General features: G+C 38.1%; 1 protein-coding gene across 16 annotated transcripts in view; it reads left to right on the forward strand.

Moving 5' to 3' along the window:
* KDM6A (lysine demethylase 6A) overlaps positions 1-24,938 on the forward strand; it is a 150,641-nt gene that overhangs the window by 19,285 nt on the left and 106,418 nt on the right. For all 16 annotated transcript variants that reach the window (XM_048289753.1, XM_048289756.1, XM_048289760.1 and 13 more), the window contains exon 3: positions 15,104-15,212. In XM_048289753.1, the coding sequence (XP_048145710.1) occupies positions 15,104-15,212 (109 nt within the window). The remainder of the gene's footprint in view (positions 1-15,103; positions 15,213-24,938) is intronic.

The raw sequence follows: 24,938 nt of genomic DNA on the forward strand, positions 1-24,938 counted from the left end.
AAAAAAAAAGGGTTGTGAGCCATTACTTGGAACATACATTAGAGAACTTGGGACTGTAGCTTAGTGTTACAGAACTTTTTAAAATGTGTGACCACGATGATTGCTGAGGGCCTGGCTATCTTGTAGCACGTTGGTGTTATCTGTGGAGGTCAGAGAGCTCATTCTTGGGTGCTGTGCTATGGCAAGCAGTGCATGTTGGGCATGAGACATCCAAAGATGGTCAAGAAGTGTTATCCAGTCTCATTTCTGTTGGGGTTTGGTGGGAGGAGGGTGGTGCTTGTTTGTTTGTTTTGTTGTTTGTTACCTCTTTATTTGCTAACAAAGTTACGAATAACTGTTTATTATTTTTCTTCAAAGCCATTTTCATTTTCTACATGATGTTTTGAAAGCACATCACAGAACGTGTAATGCTGCTGAGATTTGGTCAATATTCTTTTACTCTTTAATTTTTCTTCCCTGTGGAGTTGTTAAACTAAAACTTTTTTTGAAATTTTGTAGAATATTATTTCACAAGAGGGTTTTGAAAAGCGGTAGTCTTTGTGTAAAAGAAAGCTGGTTTGTATGAGGATGGAAAGCTTCGGTTGTTTGTGAAGTGGTACTGATGTACCCACAGTGTTAGTACTTGTTGTATTGGAATAATGCTGAAATTAAAGCCAAAATATAGTCTGAAAGACCATAAGAAGTGGGTTTGGTTCTTCAAAAATTTAATATATTTGCTAAAGAATTGCATTCCTTGATTAACTAAAATTTAAAATTGAAATCCTCTAGAGAGACTCCAAGCATTGAATCTCACAAGTATTTATGTTGTTGGAGCTAAGAGAGGTATCAGATACTGTCTGTAGGTTTTGGTTGTGTGGTTATTCTCTTTACTTACAGCACGTTTGCCTCCTGTCTGGACAGTAAGGATGTGGTAGTTCAAAATATTAAGGAGTTAATTTTACCTAAAGTTTCTCAAATACTCTTATTCAGAAGTGCCTCAAGGGCATAAGCCCTTTGCTTAAAATTTCAGCTATTTGTAATAAGTATTGGTATTGGTCTGTTCTCACTTGAATAGAAATTGTTTCAGGTCTGTAATGTCCTGTGCAGAGTCTTTTGAGTGGGAACACAAAAGAATACATAGGTTTATAGGAGAGGTTCTAGTTGTAGCCTGTCCCTACACATTGCATGTGGCTGTGTCACAGGTACACAGGTATATGTAATAGCATTGTATCAATGAAAATTGCTGTCTTAAATGTGATACCAGAGAGTACCGAAAAGAACCCTTTTGTCTCTACTGTTTACATTAAATACTGTTCAGGAACCTAATTTTCTGATTCTTCAAATACTTCTTAAATTTTCAGTCTAAAATTATACATGTTTATTTGGCAACGTTGTTGTTAGGCTGAAATAATTCTTCTCTTTTCCTGGTGTTTGTCCTGTTGGTACTTGCAGAAAAGTCATACTAGCTTTTGATTTGCTAAGGTTTGAGATGTTTAGACTTCCTTTTACAAGAGAGACTCTTCTTTTGCCTTATCCCTGCAGTTCTCTTCTAATTTTATTTAATTTCTATCTTTACTGAATGCAGGGAAATTGTATAGAATCTGCTGAGATGATATTACTATTTCTGCTTTTAGAACAGGTTTTTCTCTGTCTCTTCTGCAAGAGCTTGGAAACTGAGCTACCAGGAAGCAGATTCAGAACAAGATGGTTCCCTGCAGTTAATCTGTGGAACTGCTGGCTATCCAGTATTGTTAGTGTGAGATGAGTGGACATGGTTTTAGAAAGTGGTGGAGAAAATTAATGGAAGGAAAATCCATCAGGAGCATTCCCTGCCTGTGCCCGGGAAGTTCCTGCACTTAAATTGATGTAGTCTGGAAAAGTATTAGGAAAAAAACACCACTGTATGCTAACCTCTTTCTTTTGCTGCTTTTTCAACAAAGTGAGTTCATGTAAAAGCTGTGCTAATCTTTAATTATTGCTATTTTAGTCCATGTGCTCTTGAAGTAAATACAAAGACAGGTTGCTGCACAGGGCTGACTGCTGGTCTGACTTACTGTCATCTTATTTTAACTTTGCTGGAAATCTGTCCTCTGTTGAGCTCCAGAATCCTGTATGCTTGTTTTCTTCTGCCTTATGCTGGCAGCATATACTCATCTTGGTTTGTTGCATTATAATCTGGTCATTAATGTATATGGGATTTTTTTTTTTTAGTAGTTTTAGTAAGCCTGTTGCAGAGTTCAGGATCTTACGTGGCTGTATAATGTTTTACTGCTACGTGTCTCCCAGACTGCCTTTCAAAATCCATCTGAGGGGTGTGGTTTGGAGTTGCAATGGCCTTACCTCATTTACAGTTGATAAACCTAAAATAAGACCATAAATTCAGTCCAAAGGCCAATACCTTATCACGGCAAATTATGGAGATAATTATAGGATGATAGGCTACCCCCAAGAAGTGTAGTTAATATTACAGCAGTTCACCTTTTATGTTGAATTTTGTGCTACTTAGACACTATTAAACACCTGTGAAAATGGATTTTAGGTAGAGGTTTGCCTGACTCAAAAGAAAAGCGAAAGCATGTTGAACTGTTGAATGTGAAACAAGTGCAGAAGTCTGACCCAGAGTCTCAAATCTCATGCCATTACTGCACAGAAGGAATAAATTTTGACAAATTTACTCCTGCTGCACATTTTGCAGTGTAAGGGCACTGTGGAAGCGCTATGGCAGAAAGGAGAACGAAGTTGAGGTTGTGCTCCTTTGAGTCTGCCTGCATCCCCTCATCTGGGAGGCAGGGAAGTAAAAGCAACATGAGCTTCAAACTTTGTTTGAATGTTCCACAAGACTTGGAGTTTTTCAAGTTATCTCACCGCAAAAGAAGTTTGAAACATATTTTCGGCATACTGGAGTTTGTGGAGTACTTTTCCATGCACTGGACAGCAGCTCAGGCCTTGCCAGTCAGGAGTTTTTTCCCTGTGAGCCGCGTGCACCTCGTGAGATGCCAGGTCTCCATCTGTGGCCTAAAGACAACATCAAGAAGTATTCTCTTTTGCATGTGCAAGTGTTATTTATGTTTCCAAGCTCAAGCATAAAGGTTATCCCTCCTGTTGCTTGCACAGGACAGGCCACAGGTGGTCCAGAATGATGAAGTTTGCTTTTTTTGTACGTAAGAAGCTGTTACTGCAGAAAGCAATGAAAAAAGAGCCTTTTATACTGCAGTTGACACTTTAAAATAAAGGGTTTAAAAAGATTGACATTTGGGACTGACTTGCATGCTACCCTTCGCCTTTCATGCTTATTTGAAAATGTCTGTAATTTAAATTTGATACATTTTCAACTGTTCTTAAACTTTCTCACCTTTGTATTTTTTCATCCTCCCCAGACATTCCCTGCAGAGGGATAATCACTTGTTCTCTTAGTGACTGGCATGATTGAAATGATTATTACGTGGAGATGGTTTGTGTTGAGTGGGTGATGATGGGAGGCTGTTGAGCAGCCAGGTGGAGTAGGGATGGAATGATAACAGTGGGGAAGGTGCTGTCCTTCAGGGCTTGAGTAAATTGTGATCTGCTTTCCTGTTTTGGCATTGCCCTCTGACAGAAGTTCAATCTCTTACTTGGTGTTCCCTCTCACTCCTTTTCTGTCTGAGCTTTTATTTACCACTTCTCTGGTTGTGCCCAGCGTGCTCTTTAGCACTTAATTCAGTGTCTTGCTCTGCTGTGCTTGATTCAGAGATTCTTGGGTTGCATTGCTGTTTTCCTTATTTCCTTGCTAGGGGAATTGCTTGTTCACGGTGACGCAGTGTTTTGGCAGGGATTTTGCAGTGTATAGTGGGGTGTTTATGTATATTAGTGAAGGCAAATGAAAAGTGTGTGCACCTTTTTCCTCATACATTTTCTAAAGATGATGAATTCGACTCCTTGAGACCAGTACTTGAAAAAATCCAGTCTTCCATGGAAATCAGCTTTTCCTGCGTTGTGAAGAGGTCTTGTTAGTTGTGGTTGACACACTGGTGTATTCTGTCAATTCAAAGATCTATGATCTGGCCACTGAGTGCTTTGAAGGTGAATTTATCCTGTAAACAAAGATAGATTACATTAGTGACAATGAAATGGGAGACAGTGATGTGTCCTGTCCATCCAAAACCTTAAAAAGGAAGACAGTCAACATTTTAGTGTTACAGAACTGTCCTTTTAATGGAAACTTCTTAGGGACTTTATGGCCTTGGGTCACAATTTTGATGCGTTTTTTGCAGTATCAAGTTAGTTGCATTTTGGAAACTGTATTGCCTGTAAAACTGTTGAAGTTTATTCTAAGGTTTGGCATTTAGGTGTAATTGAAATTGATGTCTGCCACTGTAAATAATGTCAGAATTGATAGTTCATCTAAAGGCCTGAGTCCTGACAGCTTTAGCTGAAGAGTGAGAACTTAGGAAAACACTTCTCCTTCTGCAGAGTGAATCCTGTGGAGTATGGCATGTTCATCAAAAGAAAAACTTCTGAACAAATTTCTGATGTAGAGAATTCAGTTATTTCTAGCATTATTTCATTTTAAATGCAAACATTACGGTAATGTATTATAAGGGACTCTTCAGAGGTGTTTGTTTTATGAATCACATTCACATCCTGGTTTAAGGAATGGTGCCAGCAGAACTCCTGATGTTCAGTGCTGATCCTTACACCTCTTTTGGGGTACTCTGTCCTATTTCAAATTTCTGGTGATGGATTTCACACCTCAGTGGGTTTATAAAATGCCTTTTAGAAGTTTGATTGTTGTTCAAGAGATTTTTGGATTTTGCCTCTGCCTCTGAGAGAGCAGCAGTGTTAGTGCTTAGAGATGCTGATTTGGTCACTCTGAAAGGTGTTATGGGTGTAACACAAGGTAAATGCTGGGTTAAAGATCTGAGTTCCATACAGTGGAATCCACATTGTGCAATTTTTTAGTCTACAAATAGACATTTTTAAGAGACAAATGGCCATTAGCTATTTTCTGTTTGGGACTGGTACATGCAATGAACAGTTAAGATTAGTGAATTGTGTGTAAATTTTAATGAAGTGCGCAAGGTTGACCTTTAGAAATGAGTATGTTCGGGATGTGTATTGCTTTTCCTAAAGTGTAGTGACTCATTTTCAAGGAAGCTTTTTAATAAACTCATAAAATTTTATAGTTAATAATGTTTTGAAGATGAGGAAGCTAGTTTTGGATTTTCATTTATTTTATAATTTTTAACCTTTGCTGTAAAAGTTGAAATATAGTGCAACTTGAACCTTTTTTTTTTTTTTTTTTTTTAATAATTAAAGTTACATTTTAAAGAGTTAGGTGTGACTGTTTTGAATTGGTGGCTTCTGTTACACAAGTATTGGAGTACTGTGCTTTAAGTAGTCAGGGTATGTGGTGAGTGAAAGGTAGGCCCAACAGAAGGGGATATTGTACTTTTTCCAGTTGGGCATTGTCTAAAAGACTCCTTGCAGATCCTTCTGTTGGAAGGAACATTATCATCATGATGGAATTGAGAACTCATAATTGAGTCAGTATTTGTAGTGTTCAACCAAGACAGATGGTGGTGTGGCCAAACTCCTCAGTCAGCATCCACCTCTGATGGATTGCATTTTTCTTTATCCAGCTGTTAGTTTTAAGTCACAAAATCCTCCCTTTTCTACCCAAGGTCATACTGTAGTTGTGGGTGGGGAAAGGATGACTGGAACAGAGTTCTCTCTGTGTGGGTGGAAGCTTAGTGTCTGTCATTCTGCCTCTGTCCTGCAGAGAGCCATCGCAGTGACTTCTGGCTTAAAAGTGAGGTTGACTCTGGAATCTGATACCTATGGCACTTGTGATGAGTATGGACAACTCAAATCTTTGTCTTAAAAAGAATGAAGTCTTGAATCCTGATCTTTCTAGATTCAAGTTCTTAGTAGATGGTTTAAATGTGCAGGAGGTTTTTGTGAATTTTTTGTGCGTCCCGTTTCTCTCCTATAATAGAACTGGTTTCTGACATGCTGTACTTACCAGAAACTTGATCCTTTGAAGCTGGCTCTGTTTCTAATTCAGTAGTATCCCTGAAAATACATACAAGATACATGGAGAAATGCCATTAAGCTTCATACATAAGTGTTTTACCACTTGGTATTTTTTAATGTCCATCTGTGTATTGGATGTCAAATTTGATAGGCCTTGGGAAGCATTATTCAAGAAGGAAATCTTACATCCAGCTTCAGGGAAATATTAATGAAAACAGTCTGTGGTGACAACCTGCATGGCTGTTTACCCTGCAGCTCTGGGAGTCTTTAGGATGTTTTGCATGTGACAATTCACTGTCAGGTTTGACTTACCAGAAGACTGTGCTGGCCAGTTCCCAAGCAATGTTTTGAGTGTATTGTCCTTTTACTTGGTGTTCAGTGCACATTATGTTGCAAATGCATACTAGTAGCTAAAAAAATTTGGACTTGGACTTCCTAGTGCATAAATGCAAAATCGGAAATCTGTATATCTCCCCCACCTGTTTCTGCCACAGCAGAAATAAGACATTTGTTCCTTCCTGGAATAAGATTCACCAGCTCTGCCGTTCAGAGGTGGTACTGCTCATTAGTTGTGGACTGTATCCAGAGGATTGTATTCCTCTTATTTCCTCACTGCAATTTCTTTTCATTCAGATTGCCACACGAGAGGGAAAAAGGTGAGGGGTAAGGCTTGGGTGTTTGCTGGCATTAGCAGAGAAGGGTTACAGCTCTTGATGGGAATTACTGTGGTGCTTCTCAAGGTGTTTACTGGGCATAAAGTTCTACAAAACATTTTTCTGTGCAGGCTGGTTTTCATGCACATTTGGTTATGTTCCAGTGTTGCTCATTTTTGTATGTGAGCATAATTGTGTAAGCATAATTAAGCAGCCACAGAGGAGAAAATATGAATGGCTGTGGAAAAAGGAACGCAGTATGTAGAGTGTACCTATATGGGAGATTTCAGTGATGTGATGGAAAATCATTGGGGTGGACCCTTCTGCACCGGCTGTGGTAACTTTAAAAGTACCAGCATTCTGAGACTCCTTGAAATAGTGGTATTTCAGTATTTAAAACCACCTTCATTCCGTTCAGATAGTTTTTTTATCCTTTGTGTCTTAATGTGCCTTTACCAATTCTGTATCTCCTGTGGTGCTGAAAATTCCACACTTCCCACCCTATTAGCATTAGTTCTTACACTTTCTTTATGAAATAGCTCCTGACCCATTTTCACTTCCATTCTTCTAAAATAAATCGTCTTTTCCTTGTATTTTCAGACTAAGCTACCAGCAATATTATTTCTGAGTACCAGGCCACCTCTAGTGCTTGAACCCTTTTGGGACTGAAGTTTAGACTGTACAGATTTAGTAGAGCAATTGGTGGTAGCTTTTAAATATTTTTTAATAGTTGCCTTTCTATATTGCCTTGTATTCAAACAACACAGAAAAATCATTCTGTTTAGTCTAAAACTAGGTATTTTCACAAATATATATTTGTTCTGTCAGTCTTGGTAGACATTGTCTTGTGCATATGTATGTACATTGTTCTCTATTTAATACCTCTTTTTTTCAAGCTTCTTTATTCTTTGTTTCATTGTCATTCTAATGCTTGGTGCCTGATAGTCGGTGTTACATTTCCAAAGACTGGTGTCCAGATCTAGAGATATTTGCATAAATAAGTTACTCAGATCTTTTTTTCCTTAGGTAAAGCAGGCAGCTATTAATGCAGACTCTGGCTTTAATTGTGGGTGGGTTTCTGTGTTTGTTTGGATTTTTCTGTGTTGATTTTAATTATATTTCCAAAATAATTTACCCAAAGAAAACAAAACCAGCTATTTATTTGTTGTATCATATCTTACTTAACATCTGTCTGAAACTCGGCAGACTCCTAGATAAAACTGGTTTAATGTTTAAAAATAAAAGCTAAGTTTGTCTACCAGTGTTAGCTATCTGAATGTTCTGAAGTATGAAGTATGACATGCCACACCTCATTTGTGATGTTCTGCGTTGGTATAGGTGAGAATTGCTAGAATAAAATCAGATTTAGTGGTCTTAAATTTTAGTGTGTGGTGAACTACTCATGAGCTTGAACAATTGCTAAATTAAGGTGCTGCAGTTCTACTTGAAATAGACTTACTGTGGTAAAAATAGCTAAAAAGATGTTCCTATAGTCTCAGATAAAAATAATTTCCACTTTCCTATGAGAAATCTACCACCACTTTGAAAAAAAAAAAAGTTGCTTGTGTTTGTTTGGGTATTTTTAAAAGATTACCTGTAAAGGATTTTGAATGATGAAATTCCATACAAAATTTGCCATACTCTCCTGAGTCACCTGATTATGAAATATTTTCAGGGGCAGAAGAGAGATGATTCTGTTTTCTGATAATTTAGAATTTCTGGAAATGATGTGTGTGTATGTACAAGGACATTGATATTTGTAAGTTTATTTGACTGTATTTAAAAGAAATAACGAGAGGATTGCATCCTCCAGGTGCACTCAGAATTAATGCATAGTGATTCACCACATAAGCTTAAGTCAACAAATTTTTCATAAAATCCAGTTGGTTATGGACACTGTCAGCTGCAAAGGACTAAGCTTCCTGTATTTTATGTATGTAAACTATTTTTAATATGTAAACTATTGAGTTTGCATCTGTCTGACAGAAAACACTTGTCAAGAGTGTCTTATAAGTATTCTGTATTCAGGGAGGCAAGTTGGGTTTTTTTACTCTCCACTAAAATGTCACTTTTCTCCATTTAATCATTGATTTGCATGTATTCTGTTTTGTATTCTGTTTTGCAGTTCTGTGCTTCTTAAGAAGCAATATCCTCAGTTTTCACTGATAATTGAGTTCATGTTAATTTTCTCTTGTAAGCTTAGGAATCTTGACCTTACTTCTGCAGCCTATTGTGTCATCTCTTCATTTACCATAGACATAATCTGAAAACAAAATTTGTTACTTCTTCAGTATAATCTGGGAGCACGAAAGTCCTAGACTACAGTAGTGGCTTTTAAAGAAAATTCATCTCAGCTGTGACCATCAGGCTGTGTGTGTAGCTCGTGTGTGCAGCTGCTTTTCTTTATTGCCTGCACTATTTATTCTTGTGTCCGGTTTCATGAAGCATTAGTCATGAGAACATAAATTAGCCAAAATCGGTTATACGTTACTTGAGAAATGTTTGAGGAGCATCCGTTTCTGTTGTTCTATACTAATTGTCCCTGAAATGAGAAGGACTTTGATCCTAAGTATTACTAACAGACTAGAATAAATTCGCAACATCCCAATATGCCATAGAAATTTTGCAAGAAAAAGCTACAGAAGAGGCCAGCTCATGTTTTTCCTTCTTGAGGCTCAAATGTTTTGGGGTGTGAGCATATTTGTGTCCAGCATGCTGTACTTTTAGTACTCTTACTGAGGCTTCTGGATGGTATAGTCCATACGTGAAATACAAGAAGAGTAAACGTGCTAAATTGAGAGAGAAATTTTATAATGGAATATGAGCATTGCAGAGACAGAGCATATAAAGAAGCTTTGAAAGCTGTAGTGGGAATTGCTATTGAATAAGAAAGTAAAGGAAGTTAAGGATATTGTGCCAATACATAGTATGAGAGCCTTCAGTGGAGGTTCTGCTGCATTAATCTAGGTTATCTTCAGTCAAATAAGAATGATATGCTTTTCTCTGCAGAAGTAAATGAGATGTTCTTGTAAATCGTCTACAGCTCAGAAGGTGATGTGTATCCAGGCAGTCATTGATGGGGGGGAAAAATAATTTTAACTTCTGAAGAATTCAGGCTTGTCTGATTTTTCTCTTTGCTTAGCTGAAGGGAGCCCTGTTCACGCTCCCATATCTGCAGAGCAGGAGCTGGAACTTCTCCAGGAGGTTCTCTGGGCGGTAGCTGTTGTCACTGTTGTTAGCAAATCACCTGTGCGTTTTGGTCAATTGGGGCATGGAGGAAGGGATGGGAAAAGAAGCCTTTCAGAGCATCCTCAGTGGTACTGATGGAGGGAGAAGGAGCCCAGCACGCACACACACTTGTGCCTTTCTGGTCTGTAGGTGTCCCTCAGACTGGCCGGTGGTAGATGTGTGATTCTTGCCTTAGTGACCAGCACTGTGCACGTAGTTACTTTATTTTCCAGATGGATAAAATATGAGCTAATTAACATGCTGTTTCTAACCATTAGTTTAGTGTGTATTTTCTTTGTCAAGAGTCTGCTGATGTCTCTCTCTGCCTTTCACCTGGAATCTCTGCTCTCATTACCTGCTCGCTAAGCTCGTCCAGTCGGGTCACTGGAGACACAAGAAAAGGAAGCAGCAAATGTTCAGTTTTGTCACCCTCCCCCAGCTTATCTACATATACAATAGTGTTTTCTGTTGTGAAATTGAAGGTTCTGGGAACTTTCTGAAGCTTTGAATTTGTGATTTTACACTATATTGTCTGCATTGAAATCCTGTGTTTTCCTTGAGCAGTTTATTTATTATCCAGTAAAATTCAAATAATTTCTCTCACTGTATGTTACTGCCTGGTTGTTGCCATGTTAACAATTCAGATTGCTGCGTTTTGGTTCCCTGTAGTTGCCCGGGTTTTTTTTTCTATGTTTTAAGTAAAAATTTGCTGACTCAGTGTACTCCTCCATTTTAATATTATTAATATATTAAAGAGTTAATAGTTAATATTTTATCATGTTTTGCCATTTAGCCCTGCTTAGTTTCATCTTGGTCAGTCATGCTTGTCATGATTCAGAAAGGATAACATCACATTATCTTCCTCAAAAACAATTTGAACAAGCTGTATTGATTTTTTTTTTTTCCCCTTCTTTTTAGTACAGTTGTTTAACAGTAGTTTGAGTTTGTGCTGTAAAATGCAAACAATTGCAACCAGTGATAATGGTAAAGTTTTTTTCTTCATAATAATTTAAGTAGAAATAACACTGCACTTCTTGTTTATAAAGCAGAGCTGTAATGTTTCAGTGACCCCTGTATACAATATTTAGAATTCTGGCTTTATCTGTTAGATTTATCAGTTAGATTGGTTTGGGTTGGGTGTATTTATTTATTTATTTTATTATGGTATATTCTTGACTAGGGTCTTTCCTTCAGGAAATGACATCATGTTAATAATAGCCAAAACTGTCATTTACTTTATGGGGTTGGTTTTGTTTGGCTTGGGATTGTTAGTTTGGGTTTTTTGTGAGTGTGGGGAAGGAATGGTCTTAAAACAGAGGGAAAAAATAATCCGCTTCCTTATCCATTGGAATGATAAGTAGGGAACACACAAGGGTCTGGTAGGACATTTTAAAGGTGATTCTAGAATTATTTCTTCCTTTTGTGAACAAATTTTGCCAGCTGTTTCTGAGTTGGTAAATACACTAAGCCTTTTTCTTCACTATACTGTATTTAAAGGTGTCCTAAGAATTGGTAGTTGAATCTGTGCAATCAGGATGTCCCCAGTCATGAACTATGATGTAATAAGAGGGAATTTGTGTGACAATTGCTTATTACTTCAGTTGAAGGTGGCAAACAACATGTATAGTAGTACTTCTTTAGTGTCATATAAGCCAGTTTCTTTTCCTGCAGCCATTCCTGTATTGGTTTCCTGCTTCTGCTCTGGTTGCCTCACTGCGAAACAGCTGCGGGTGATTATTTTGCCAAGTTCCTAAATTCTTCAGGTTTCCCTTTTATCTTTTCTCAGCCTTGAACAAAGGGAAGGAAGTGTACAATGTTGTGTAGCAATCTTCCTTTTCATTTCAGGGTCTTTCTCTTTCTTCTTGTTAATTTGTCAGTACTGGCAGTTCTCAAGGCCGACTCCACTGAATGCAGTTAGAGATCCATACAGTGTGGAGAAATAACAATGCTTAAAAAACTCAGGGGTTTTTAACATCCTTAGAATTCTTAGTGTCTCAGGATAATTTAAATGAGTTGTACAAGTGGTGCCATAGGTGGCCTTTGCAGTTAAAGATCCACTAAAATGAGATCTTCTGATTGTTCCTTCAAAGAAAACATCTACAGATACATGCAATTGTGACCTCCCTTTTATATCCATTCATTCAACAGAGACAAATTCTTACCTGTGCAGAAAAATACTTGTTACTTTCTAAAGGTCTTTGTGGATGGGTCTGATGGGGGAGAAAGTTTTTTGACCAAAACCAGAGTTAGGTCTCTGCCTGGTAAATCTGCCCTGGCTACTGGGAAGAGCAAGAGCCACACAGTGACCAACCTGCTCTTCCTTCAGAGACTCAGGGACTGACTTGGTGTTCCTGCTGAGGAAGTAACGCTTGCTTTTAGTTTCTGTTTCATTTTGTTAGAATGTGCTGGAAGAATTTAAAAAATTCGTTCGAGACAGCCTTTCCAAGTTAAGTTAGCATAAATATGAGTGTGTTGCTGATTATGTTGCAAACTGGTTAGAGGTCAGCGGAGGGGGTTTGCTTTAATGGTGTAATTGAATTGCTCTTACAGGAACAGATAACTTACAGTTAGCTGTGGCTGGAAAGGGAAGTTCTGGTGTCTTAGGCCTTGCCTTGTGCTGGCATTGGTGAGATGGCTTAGCAGTAGCTTCAGTTTGTGTTCTAACATAAAGGGAAAATCCGCCTTGTTGCAAATTGGTCTGAGCTGTGTGAAAGGCTAGGGCACAGGTTTTTACATCTCTACTGCAGACAGTGCTTCAGATATGTGTGATACGTCATTTAATGAGCATTTACTTAAAAAGGAGCTGGGGGAATGTTGTGGGTCTCCAAACACTTAAATGTTAAAGTGCGTGTGATTTACAATTTCCCTGAACATCTGTACAGAAAAATCCTGTTCCATTTGTTCATAAAGTCAAGTTCTCTTTAAACACCGAATAGACTAATGTAGCCCCATTCAGGAAATAAACTACCCTAGCTTCCTCTCCAGTATTTATTGTAAGCTACCTGTTGTGGTGTCAGTTTCTGTATGCTCTGAATTGCAGAAGACAGAATACCAATTTAAGAAAACATCCAAATATGACTGTTTTCTTCAGCAGCTGCAGCAGGTATTGCAAATCATCAGAAAAAGGGAAACCTATCTGCAAATCAACCCGTGACAGTAGTGTTAGGATATTTTGGATATAATGTTAAGATATTTAGGATGTAACATTAAGAATTTTGTTACGATTTGTACAAGTCAAGAGACGAGACCAAAAAGTGGGAGAGAAGAAGCCTGGTGCCAAAACCAAGATTCTGCGCTAAGATATCTGCAGATGAGTTCAGCTGGGGAGCCTGATGTTACAGTCAGTACATAACACAAGTAGTGATCCTAAGGAATTTACTTTAGACTTGTGTGTTTTGCTTCTGATTTTAGGGATAATATTCTTTAGATGGAGAGTTGACTGACTACAAGAGGTGTTCCTAGTGTTGGGAATAAAATTAAAGGAGTAGTAGCTTTGATCCATGATGAACAGAATTGCAGTCCTTCCTGTGCAGTTTGCTAGGGCAAAGCTTGCAGCATGAAGGAAAAGTTCTGCAGCAGATCTTTGAGGTAGAGGCAAATACACGTCTAAATTTGGTATCTTCAGAACACAGTCAAACAGCTACAGTTTGAAATATGTACTTTAGATTTATGTAAACATATTTTTATGTTTTACTAAATCATTTTAATACCACATGTACACCCACAGTTCTGTAGCAGCATAGCTTTGTTTTTATTTGTCGGAACTTTGGCTCAGAAAACAGCCATAAAATAAGGCTTTTCTGAGTTTGGATGTAGGTGAAAGTATGTGATACACCTGAGTCTTGGGATACAAACTGAGACCCACTCAACAGATTAGATCAGTAATTGGGTTCTCCACAGATGTGTTTTAACTATTTCCTAACATTTCCTCATTTTATTTTTAGCATCTCTCATTTTGATGATTAATAAAAGTGTACCCAAAGTAAGTTATAAATATGGGCAAGGCTACTGATTTAATATTCAGCTTGATTTCCCCCCCTCTTTTGAATCTCTAAAGTTTTACATTATTATTACATTTAGTTTTTATAGAATCTCCTAAGAAAGCTCCTTGTTTCACGGAATCACAGAATATGCTGAGTTGGAAGGGACCCATGGTCCAAATTTGATTACTGTCATGTAATAAAACCAAGGAGTTCCTAATTGCAACCAGATTTGAAACATAGACCATAAAATGGTGCAAATCATGGACCAGCTGGAATTAGAATTTGTTGGAACTCTGTCTGGCTTTTGAGAATCGTGCTGATGCAGAGGACCTTTCCTCCCATTTAAGTTTGTTAAACTGCTTCAGTTCAATGGCTAGTGTGTTCAGAAAGTTGGGAAGTGATTTTATTTATTTACTCACTCATTCCCAAAGTGTAAACAGGGTCAGGAGGTAAATAGGATCATGAGTTAAGGATGTAATATGTTAAAGATCATGGCAATTATGGTGAATAGAAGGTGTCAGTTCAGTTTGTTAAAAATGTGTGTTCAGAGCACAGAATATTCTTTGTTTTCATTCATTTTAAGTGTGTGTCACTTTAAAACTGGGGCAACCTCTCTCAAACTAAAATTAATTTCTGATTGCATTTACATTTCTGACTTTGGCTTTTCTTAGTCTGCAGTAGAAGGTAGTAAATTATTTTACAACATGACAGAGATGTGGAAAGAATCAGATCTTGGGAAACACATATGAAGATACGTAAATTGCATAAGGTAGCATGTTGAGGTCGTGTTCTTTGGTTTAGCAAAAATGAGTGCAGTAACTGTTAAATGAAAAATGAATTCTTTAGGGGAAAAAACAACACAATGAGAATAAAATCAGAGAGGCTTCTTTCTTGCCGATTGGAAAGAATAAAATGAATCCTTTTATATTTCATTGATTTTTAAATTAAAAATTGTCATGTAAGTTAGAGGTTTGTTTTGTGTTGGGGAAATCGAATGTCCACAGATAAACCAGAGGAAATTTCTATTGTTCAGTTGTTGTCAATTTTCATTAGAATCAGTGAGCTTCCAAATCTGTTCTGTCTTAAATATTACATTTCTTTTCTTTTGAAAAGTGATGCTGACTTTGTTATTGAGAGTGTTTGTAGACCTCTTGTCTTGCAAGCTAATGATACTTCATTATTTCTCAAAATGTGTTATTTGCTTTAGTAAAATACAGAATTTTGAAAACCTTTATTTCTTTTTCCCAGGCTGTTCGCTGCTATGAATCGCTAATTTTGAAAGCTGAAGGAAAGGTCGAGTCTGATTTCTTTTGTCAGTTAGGTCACTTCAACCTCTTATTGGAAGATTATCCAAAAGGTAAAAATTTTTATTTCTTTTATTTGATAAATGTCTTTGGGGGATTGTTCTTTGGTGTAGGTGACACAACAGAATGAAGAACGTTGGGCTAAGTCACTGTTTACTTGGTTTGTACTGCCTTTCAGAGCCCATAAAAGAATTGAGAGTGGAGATGTCTTTACAAAAACAACTGTACTCTTACTTCTTGTTCTTTTTTTTTTTTTTAATGAAAAAAACCAAACCAAAATTTTTCTGGTTCTGGTGTGAATATGAAGTTGGCTGGCAGGCCCAGTGTCTGATGGCTGCCTTCCTTTCAGTGATCGTGGGATGTGGGTGAGGGCTGGGTAGAACAGGTCAGAATATTTACTTTTTTTCCCATGGGATGTCTTTTTTCATTGTTGTTGCTTTTTAGTTTTAACATGAATGCAGTTCTGTTTGTGTAGAGAAATAAACAACACTCCCACCCTCAAAATGTGTACTCCCACCCCACGCCTTTTTCCAAACACACAAAGATACTGGATTACAATTTCCTTGGGATGCAGAAACAGGGAGATGAGTTATAACTGAGAGTAGTTCCAGAAGCACTGCTTGGTGACTCAGGCTGGCTGTGGGCTGTTTCATAGCAGTTTGTCTGTGGGTCCACTGGTTCTGTGTCTGACATTAAACAGTGTGAGTTTGGGTTCCTGGGACCTTCATTTCTAAAGTGAAAAACATGTAGATTTGATACTGCTTAGGAGGAATTTGCAGGTATCTAAATTCAGTCTCTAAATTCAGAAGGGTTTGGATGATGGAGGCATCTGTCTTGTACCTCATCCCATCCAATTAGTTTGATATAACCACTGGTGTTTCCAAATCCAGAGACATGGGAAAAGCTGCAGGGAACACAGCGGTATGCTGCCTCTAAAATTTAGTGAAGAATAGTCTGATCCTATGTTTTTATTTTAAGAGAATTCTGCCACCTGCTCTGCAGAAAAACTTAAACCACTGTTTCTGATACACCTAATAAAACTAGGTATGAGTGATGTGTGTGCAGTATGACTTTCTAGATATATTTTACTTAGCAAAACCAGCCCAGGATTATGGACTGAACTGTATTAACTCTTCTTTTGAGTTGATAGCAGTTAAGAGTGACAGGACCAGGTGTTGCTGTGGATCAGAGGCAGGGTTTACTGATGGGGCATCTGCTTGCTATTGTACGTAGTTTTAAAAACAAGCATAAAAAATCCAAATGATGGTTGAAAATATCAGTTCTCCAAAACTGTAAAAGAGCATTAGCACAACAATGTGAGAAGAAACATTTAGCCATTAAAAATCTGAATTAAAGTACTTAATGCTTTCTCGGATGCTATTTAATGTCACATCTCAGTCGTACAAGAAGCCTCAAGAAGACAAAAAGCTTCGTTAGTTATGGACTATTAAAAACAAAAGATGTATCTGTATTTTCAAAGTATAGTAGTAATTAAAAATACTGGAGGAATTTTAGTTGATGTAAAAAGGGAGGTTAAAGGGGTTTTTTTTTTATTAACTGAGGGACATATGTTCCTGTTAACTACAGTTTTTGAACTCGAGTACCAAAGACTGTAAAACTACTACCCTCAATGCAGAAAGTCATAGGTGTTCTATAACTAATTTACTGATGTTATTTGAAAGAAGTAGAATGCTTGTGTTCCATTATAAAGTAAAAATAAATTTCATTACATGATACAAATTTTGTTACTTGAATTATCATACATTCTAATTGCATTACAGTTAAATTTTACATGATTTAGAACAGAGAAGTAAAGGGAGTTCAGAATGTTTTGATGTCATTAATGTATATTTTACCCAGTTTTTAAGTCCTGAAGCTCCAGAAGTATAAAATGCTGAAGGAGCGCGATCTTCAGAACCATAAATCTGTGTAGTCTGAAGTTAGTCATGGACAAAGTTATGAAGAAGTCAGTGTGTTTAATGAATTGGATATAATTAATAAAATATCACAATATAGCAGCATGTATGATGTTCCATGATTTTTTTCCTTGGAAGCTTGTTACTTAATTAAATATCCTCAATAAATGTGTACACCTTTGTATATAATGCATATATGAAGTGTCTTTTATAAAGGCAGAAGTGGTAATTCCTTTGTTTAAAAATGCTTGCAATGAAGTTTGTGCAGAGCAGAACTGGGATCAGTGGTCAAGATGAAGCAATGCTGGTATGATAGAGATCTGGGTTTCATGTTGGTAGTTTCTTCTCTTTAGATCTGTCTCATTTTTTCACAGACACAATGGCAGTGAAGGATCATGCACCTGGGTGCATTTGTTGTGCGTTACTATTTTTATGTAGCTAATACCTTCTTCTGAACACAATAAAAATGACTGTAGGTCGTTTCTTTGTGAGAATTAGGATGCATACACCATAAGAGGAACCTTGAGAAAAAGTCATGATGGGTTGCATCATTGAAACTCACATTATTGGTGCTAATCCTGCCCTTGCTGCATATACTCACAGGGTATCAGTGAGGGACAGGCTACCTTTGAATGTGCAGTAAGCTGATGTCTATATAACTTTGTTTTTTTTTAATGAAACCTGTTAAATCTTGTAATTTCGCTTGAAGTGCATTATATTTTCTGTCACTTGCAGCCGCAGAATTCCAAAATCAATATGCTTTTATTTTTCTTCCTTAAAAGGACGTACTTATCTCCAAGAAAAGTTTTTAGTTCAGAAATTGCTGGGTGAGGTTCTTTCTTCTCAGTATTATACCTGAGCTTAGACGGGAGTATCAGTGCTGCTGCTAGCCTTTAAAAGACCTGAAGCTGCTCTGCAGGTTGCAATTTTCCCAAAATGCAGTAAGTTTGATTTGCTGTTGATAGCTAAAGGGTCTTCTCTGCAGCCATGGAATGGAGTTGTGTTATCAACACACTTCTGCTGTTAGGAGAAGGTCCTATGCAAGGTATCAGCCTTTTTACAGATTTTGAATCCAGTGGGACACTGACTTATATTCAGACACCACCAAGATTGCAGATGGGTTGGTTTCAGCTTAGCATGTATGTTCAGGGTGGGTTCTGTGCTCAGCTTTCATTGTCTTGATTGTGACTGGTCAGAATTTGCCTTCAGGATTTCCCAAAATGGGAACGTTGACTCCTCCTAGTGAAAACTATTTCATTTCCTCAGTACCATTTTCTTAACTCTTTTCTGATTCTTCCTCCTTTCTTTTTTGATAAGGCAGCTATTCCTCAGCTATTGGATTGTTTTGGAGGTTCCCAAACCTTTTGTTCCCTGGGTGTGCCCCGAGTGGCACCCCCTTGTTTGTGGGTTGCTTTGTGCTGGCGCAGCTGAGCCTGCAGCTGTGTGGGGAACTGATCCAACTGCAAAATAACCCGGCACAAAAATGCAGTGCAGTTGCCCCAGAATGTGAAACCTCAGCCTCGGGTTTTGCTGGAGGAGTTTGATGGGTTGTCATGGGGGCCTTTGGATTCTGGGAGCATTCTGAATCCAGCTAGGACTCCCTGGTGTGAACCTGTGAATTTTGTTTGCTACTGAATTCCTTGAGACAGATGGGTTTTATACCAAATTATTGTGCTCTGGTCTTGAAGGAAACTGATGCTCCATTGGTAGTTGGAGATTATTTTTTATTTCATGACTGGTTTCCATAAGCAGTACGGAGTGCAGATAGTGATGTTTTAAGGTTTGGATTCTAGTTGACTTGAGTTCTAATTGACTGCTGTTTAATGAGCTCGTGGATTGACATCATCTGTGTTTTCCTTAGGGATCTTTATTTTGCAGAAGGGTCACATGCATTGACCGTGTTCAGTTTGTGACTTGGAGGACAGCTCACAGTGGCACAAATGAAGATGTGCTTTAATCATTTGTCTCCTTGAAGTGCTGTTCTCTAAGCAAAATTCCTGGAAGTAGAAAATGCAGTTAATGAATGAATGATTTGAGAAAAACATGCGATTATTTGTGCCACAGTTACTAAAACACAATAATGCAATCAAATAATTCTTACTGTTGTACTCAAGTGGTAGTCTCAGTTTTAAATGTTCTATGTCAGAACAGTTTTAGCAGTACTTATTTTGATTATAGATAGTGACTGCTTTGTCATAAACACTAATACAAAAACATTTTAAGTCATTTATGAGATAGTGTTTGTTAGTTCAGGGGCATTTTTTTAGCAATTGTTAAGCTAAAATTTAAAACAATACTGAAAAGAAATACAGAATGTTTATTGAGCAGCTCTTTCATTATGATGCAACCTAAACCCAAAATTTAAACTGGTTTTCACTGTTCTTTTGTAAAGTTGTTTGGTTGCGGGAAACTCCCAAATTCAACAATGTATATGTGTTGCTTTTTACTTAGAATTCCAGCTTTGCAGGGAATTTCTCTGTGGTGGTTAACGTCTTTCAGGAATTTGAAAGGAAGTATTGTCAGTGGGAAGCATTTTCATGTGCTGTGCTCTGAGGTGCAGGGTAGTAAGAATAATTTTATAAAATACAAGGGAAAATTTCCCAGCATGGACAGAATTGTGCTGATTCCTGCCAGGCTGTCTTGTCCTACTGATGAGTCCTGGAGAACTAGAATAAATTAAATAGCTTGAATGAGTCAAGGAAGAAATGACTGTGTTTCAAATAAATGAGATATTTAGGTTTAAGGTTTTTTATTTTGTTGTTTGTAACTGGTAATAACTGGTAGAATTTGAGTTGCTTCTATTTAGAGCTGTTTAACAGAATCCTGAAGATGAGATAAATATTGGGTGATTTAATTTCAGGTGGTTTAAACCATTATGTGAAATTTCTGTAGAAAGAAGGGAGCTTAGAACTTTAAAACGTTCTTTATAAATTGTGTGCATGTGGAGTAGGGGTTAGCAGTAGACAGTTCTATTATAAAATATACCTGGGCCGTGTTTTTGACTGATTTTCTGAAAATTTTCACTCTGGACAGTGTTCTAAATAAACAATTGTTAAAAGTCCTTTAGTGGAATATGCTCTTGGAAGGATTTTTGAGCTTGATGAGAATCCATTTGGTTTCTTCACTGATTCTCAATATTTTAAGATCTTCATAGAGTTCAACGTGTAAAGGATTTCTATAACTAAACGTCTTGTCAAACTCTTGTATATCTTTCACATTTAATACTTTATGGGACAGTGGGCTTCACACCACTTTGCTGCTGCATTGTATTTCCAGATGAGGATGTGGAATTGTTAATAGAATTTCTTAGAGGACTATTTGATGATTTTTCTTTCTCAAATGTATGTCTGTGTTGCTTTTGTGTGTCAGCCTTCATTCTGTGTTAAAAGGAAGACATGCTTCAGGCTTCTTTGATTGTCTCTTTGGTACTTTCAGTACAAATCTCTGGAGGAAACAGAGAGCAGCATCTGCCTGAGGCCTTAAAACAGAAGACCTGAGTGGCATTTTGCTAGTTTCACTTCCATTACATTTTTTTTGTTATTACAGAATCGTAGAATCATGGAAGTTGGAGAAGGCCTTTAAGATCACCCAGTCCAACCATTACCATAGCACTGCCAAGGCCACCACTGCACCATGTCCCCCTGCATCACATCTACACGTCTTTTAAATACTTCCAGGAATGGTGACTCCACCATTTCCCTGGGCAGCCTGTGCTGATGTCTGACAACCCTGTCATGAAGAAAATATTCCAAATACCCAATCTGTACCTCCCCTGGTGCAGCTTGAGGCCACTTTGTCTTGTCCTGTCAAGACTTGTTACTTGGAAGTAGAGACCGATCAACACCCACCCGGGGGACAGCCTCCTTCCAGGTGGTTTGTAGAAGGCAGTGAGGTCCCCAAGCCCCTTTTTTTCCAGGCTAAACACCCCCAGTTCCCTCAGGTGCTCCTCATCAGATCTGTGCTCCAGATCCTTCCCCAGCTCTGTTGTCCATCTCTGAACACGCTCCAGCATCTCAATGTCCTGCTTGTCGTGAGGGGCCCCAAACTGGCACAGGTTTCAAAGTGTGGCCTCACCAGTGCCCAGTACAGGAGGACAGTCACAGTCCTGGTCCTGCTGGCCACAGTATTGCTGATACAAGCCAGGTGGCATTTGCCTTCTTGCCCCCCTGGGCACACTTGGCTCGTGTTCATCCAGCTGGTGACCAGCACTCCAGAGCCTTTTCCGCCAGTCACTTTCCAGCCCCCCTTCCCCCAGCCTGGTGGGGGGGTTGTTGTGACCCAAGTGCAGGACCTGGCACTTGGCCTTTTGAACCTCAGCCCTCGTTGCCCTTGTCCAGGTTGTGACAAACAGGAGTGACCCCCAGATTGAGCTCTGGGGAACACCCCTGGTGACCGGCCACAAGCTGGATGTAATTCCATTTCCCACCACTCTCTGAGCCTGGCCATCCAGCCGGTGTTTACCCAGCAAAGTCAATTCTATTGGCTCAACCTTGGAATTTTCTCACCTTTTGATGTCTTTCATTTTATGGCAGAGCACTTTTCATCTTACTGGGTTAAAACACCATGGTGGGTAAAACCTGCACTATATATGAGTTGTTTCTGCAACTTGCATATATCTCTTAGGTGTTTAATGAAGATTTATTTTTTTCCTGGAAGCAGTCAGATTTAAATCAGCAGATGTGCTCTTTCCAGGCTTCCCTTGCGCAGTTCTTCAGCTAATTTTCTATTTTACTATTAGTTTCACATCAGCTAAGCACTAAGAAATATTAGTGCTTGTTTAAAAATTAAATTAAAAATAATTGTGTTTAAGAAAACACATACTGACTTACACAGAACAATATGGAACTTTGGTTTGTATTAAAGTTTTCTTTTCAGGGTATGTCATCAAATTAATGCTTACTGTTTCTAAGTTCAGCAAGCCAAAAATTTGTGTTAGTCACATTTAGCCTTGCAAGGTGCCACTAGATGGTGTTAGTATGTAGTTCACTTTCTTCTTGCTCAATCACTAAAATACTCAAACTGCTCCATGTTTGCATCACTTTTGAAGGCCTGTAAGTTTTAAGGTTAGAGTCGATCATAAAAGCCATCCTCTGTAACTGCATGATTTGTGATGAAATGTGCTAAAGATGACAAGTGGGTGGTTGTCACTCGGTCTAGACATTTTTCCTCCCCATTGTCACCTTGCTTGTTTGTTTAGGTCACGTGTTTAGATTCTGAATACAAAGAAAGATTGTCTTACCTTACTACTGAAACAATTAAGTTTTGCCACTATCTTATGAAACTAAGTAGATTAAAAAAAAAAATAAATCCTGAAACCACATATGTGATAATTATGTCAGATTTGGGTTTTATTCTCTATATGATATGAAGAAATCTTAAACAAAGGGAAATAAGGAGTAAGTGTCATCCATGTCCTGATTCCGACATGTCCCTTGATCCTATGAAAGTAGGAGAGGAAGGCAGACTCTTAGGGGGCACATTATAAAGGCTGTCAGGGTTAAAGTAAGCATTCATATTACAAAGTGGGTAGTTCTGGGTGACTGAAAACTTAAAAGAGGAAACCAGCGGACTCCAGAGTGTGAACTCACTGAGGGTCATCTCTGCACGAGGTGCCTGAGGATTACAGACAGATTCTGAAGCGAGCCTGAGCTGAGGAGGATTCTTACTGCTCAATGGTTGCAATTCTTTTAGAAAGGCGGTGTTTTGCTTTTCAAGTAATTTCCAGAGCTATTTCAGGTAAACATTTTATTTTCATCGAGCAGTATAGCCGATGGTGATTGATTTGAAAAGCCATGTATAGCTTTGGGGTATACATGTCCCCTCCTCTGAGGAGGACAGTAAATGCTGCATCTGCCACTCTCACAGGGGTTTCAAGAACGTGATCACAAGGGTTACCTGTTAGGAAAATAATATACATGGCCAGGTTTTGGAGAGAGGTGTTCATAGCAAGAGTGTAAACTGATACAGTAAGAAATGGAATAATGGACAGAAGGATGGAAATAGGTAACTGAATACTTCTTTCAGTACTTCTCGAGTCTCTTGTCCAGTATTGTTTTAGAATGTGGTTTTAGGAGTTTTCTGTGGTTGACTACAAAATGTAGTTGATAGTGAAGCAAGAGGCATTGTCCTGCTGTTGACACTCAGTCCTGTTCTTTGAGTCTAGACTTGCATTTTCTGGATGCTCATGAGTGTTTCACATGCAAGGAAAAAAGAAGTTTTTATGTCCTTAATTGTCTTTGTACAATTCCATATGTGTAAGAATTTCAGTGGCAAACTTGCAGATTGAAAAAGCTCAATAGTAAGTTCCTAATCAAAAGATTGTCTGCAGAATCCTGCTGTGCCTAAGAGTGATTTCAGAGCACTCATTTCACAATGTTCAAAAAGGACATCATAACTAAAATCGGGTAATTCACTTGTATCTGTAAAAATGAGAGTTGACCCTATGTTGAAAGAGGGGCAGTAGTTGATAGAATCTTTTTGTGACAAAAATTGTCTCACTTTGGAATGACCAGTCCAGGATGAAAAGTAAAGGTGCAAAATGATATTGCAGCCTTTAGTGTTGGGATTTTTTTGTTGTTGTTGTTCATTTTTGTTTGTTCTTGGTTTGGTTGTTTTGTTTTTTTTTTTTTTAATACTGCTAATGTACTGTATGACCCAAGTAACTGGGATTTTTTTTCTTTTTAATAAACCGGGGAGTATCATCCTGCGGTTAGAATCATAACACTGATAAAGCACACCCTGTGTTACAGATAGGGACTTGTGTAAAATTCTTGAGTCTCTGCAGATTCAGTTGCTCTTTTTTTCTTATTTTAAAATAAAGTTTGCATTTTGAGGGATTTATACTTACTTCCTCTAGATACAAAGTTAATTTAAGGCAGAAGTTGCTAGTAGTTCCACAGTACACATTTTAGATAAGGTACTAATATCTACACCATAGAATTTAGGATGAAATCTACTTATTGGTGACTCACTCAGGGACTGTGAAATATGATAGGGTTCAAAATTTATGGTTCATGTTTTGCTTTACAGCTAGGTTGGTTCAGTTTTTAAAAAATCTTGCTTTCATAATTTGATTTCTGGCATCTTATATGCAAGATTCTTCTTAGGGATATGGTTGATTAGGGATGTTTCATGTGGGCTCTGGCAAAGAACCCAATTTTCTTTAATCCTTTTCTTCTGTTTTTCCGTTCTTTTAATCCTTTTTAGCAGAACTTGAGTGCTCGTGGAGCACATGTTTAATGTAGGTATTTAATGTCGTTGTAAAAAGGGCTGAAATCGGGTTTCACAGGTAACTTACTGTAAGTTGGGCATTTGATAATACTGAACTTGTGCATAATAACACTTTTTAGTTGTCTGGCTTACCTGAGGAGGAAAGGGACATTTAGCTCTGGTTTAAGGGAACCCTCCATGTTTCATCTCTACGTGTTTTCAGCAGAACACGGGGAATTTTAGCATTTTATCTGCAAGAGGTAGAAAGAGGATGCTGTTACCTAGAACAGGCTATATCCCTGGGGGTTTCTGAACCCACAAGAAAGATTGGGCACTGAGGACACTGAGGAAGACTGAAGTGTCCTCTTTCTTCCTCTGAAGAGTAACGTGGCTCCTTAGAGCAGAGGCCTTATCTTCTTACCATGTAAACACAAATAGGCTTCAGCAGTCCATGCTTCCCATGTGCTTGCTTTTAATTGTAACTGGGCTTGGCACATTGAAGCAATCACTTCAACTGTTCCTGTGGGAAGTTGCTAAACTTTATTGAAGAATGGAAGAGTTAGAAAAGAAAATCATAGCCAAACATCCTGTTTCATAAAGGAAAACTGGTGGAATATCATGGAGCAAAGACTCCATTCTGTAATAACTTCCCTG

The sequence above is a fragment of the Corvus hawaiiensis genome, chromosome 2 (assembly GCF_020740725.1).
Source record: "Corvus hawaiiensis isolate bCorHaw1 chromosome 2, bCorHaw1.pri.cur, whole genome shotgun sequence".
Taxonomy (NCBI): domain Eukaryota; kingdom Metazoa; phylum Chordata; class Aves; order Passeriformes; family Corvidae; genus Corvus; species Corvus hawaiiensis.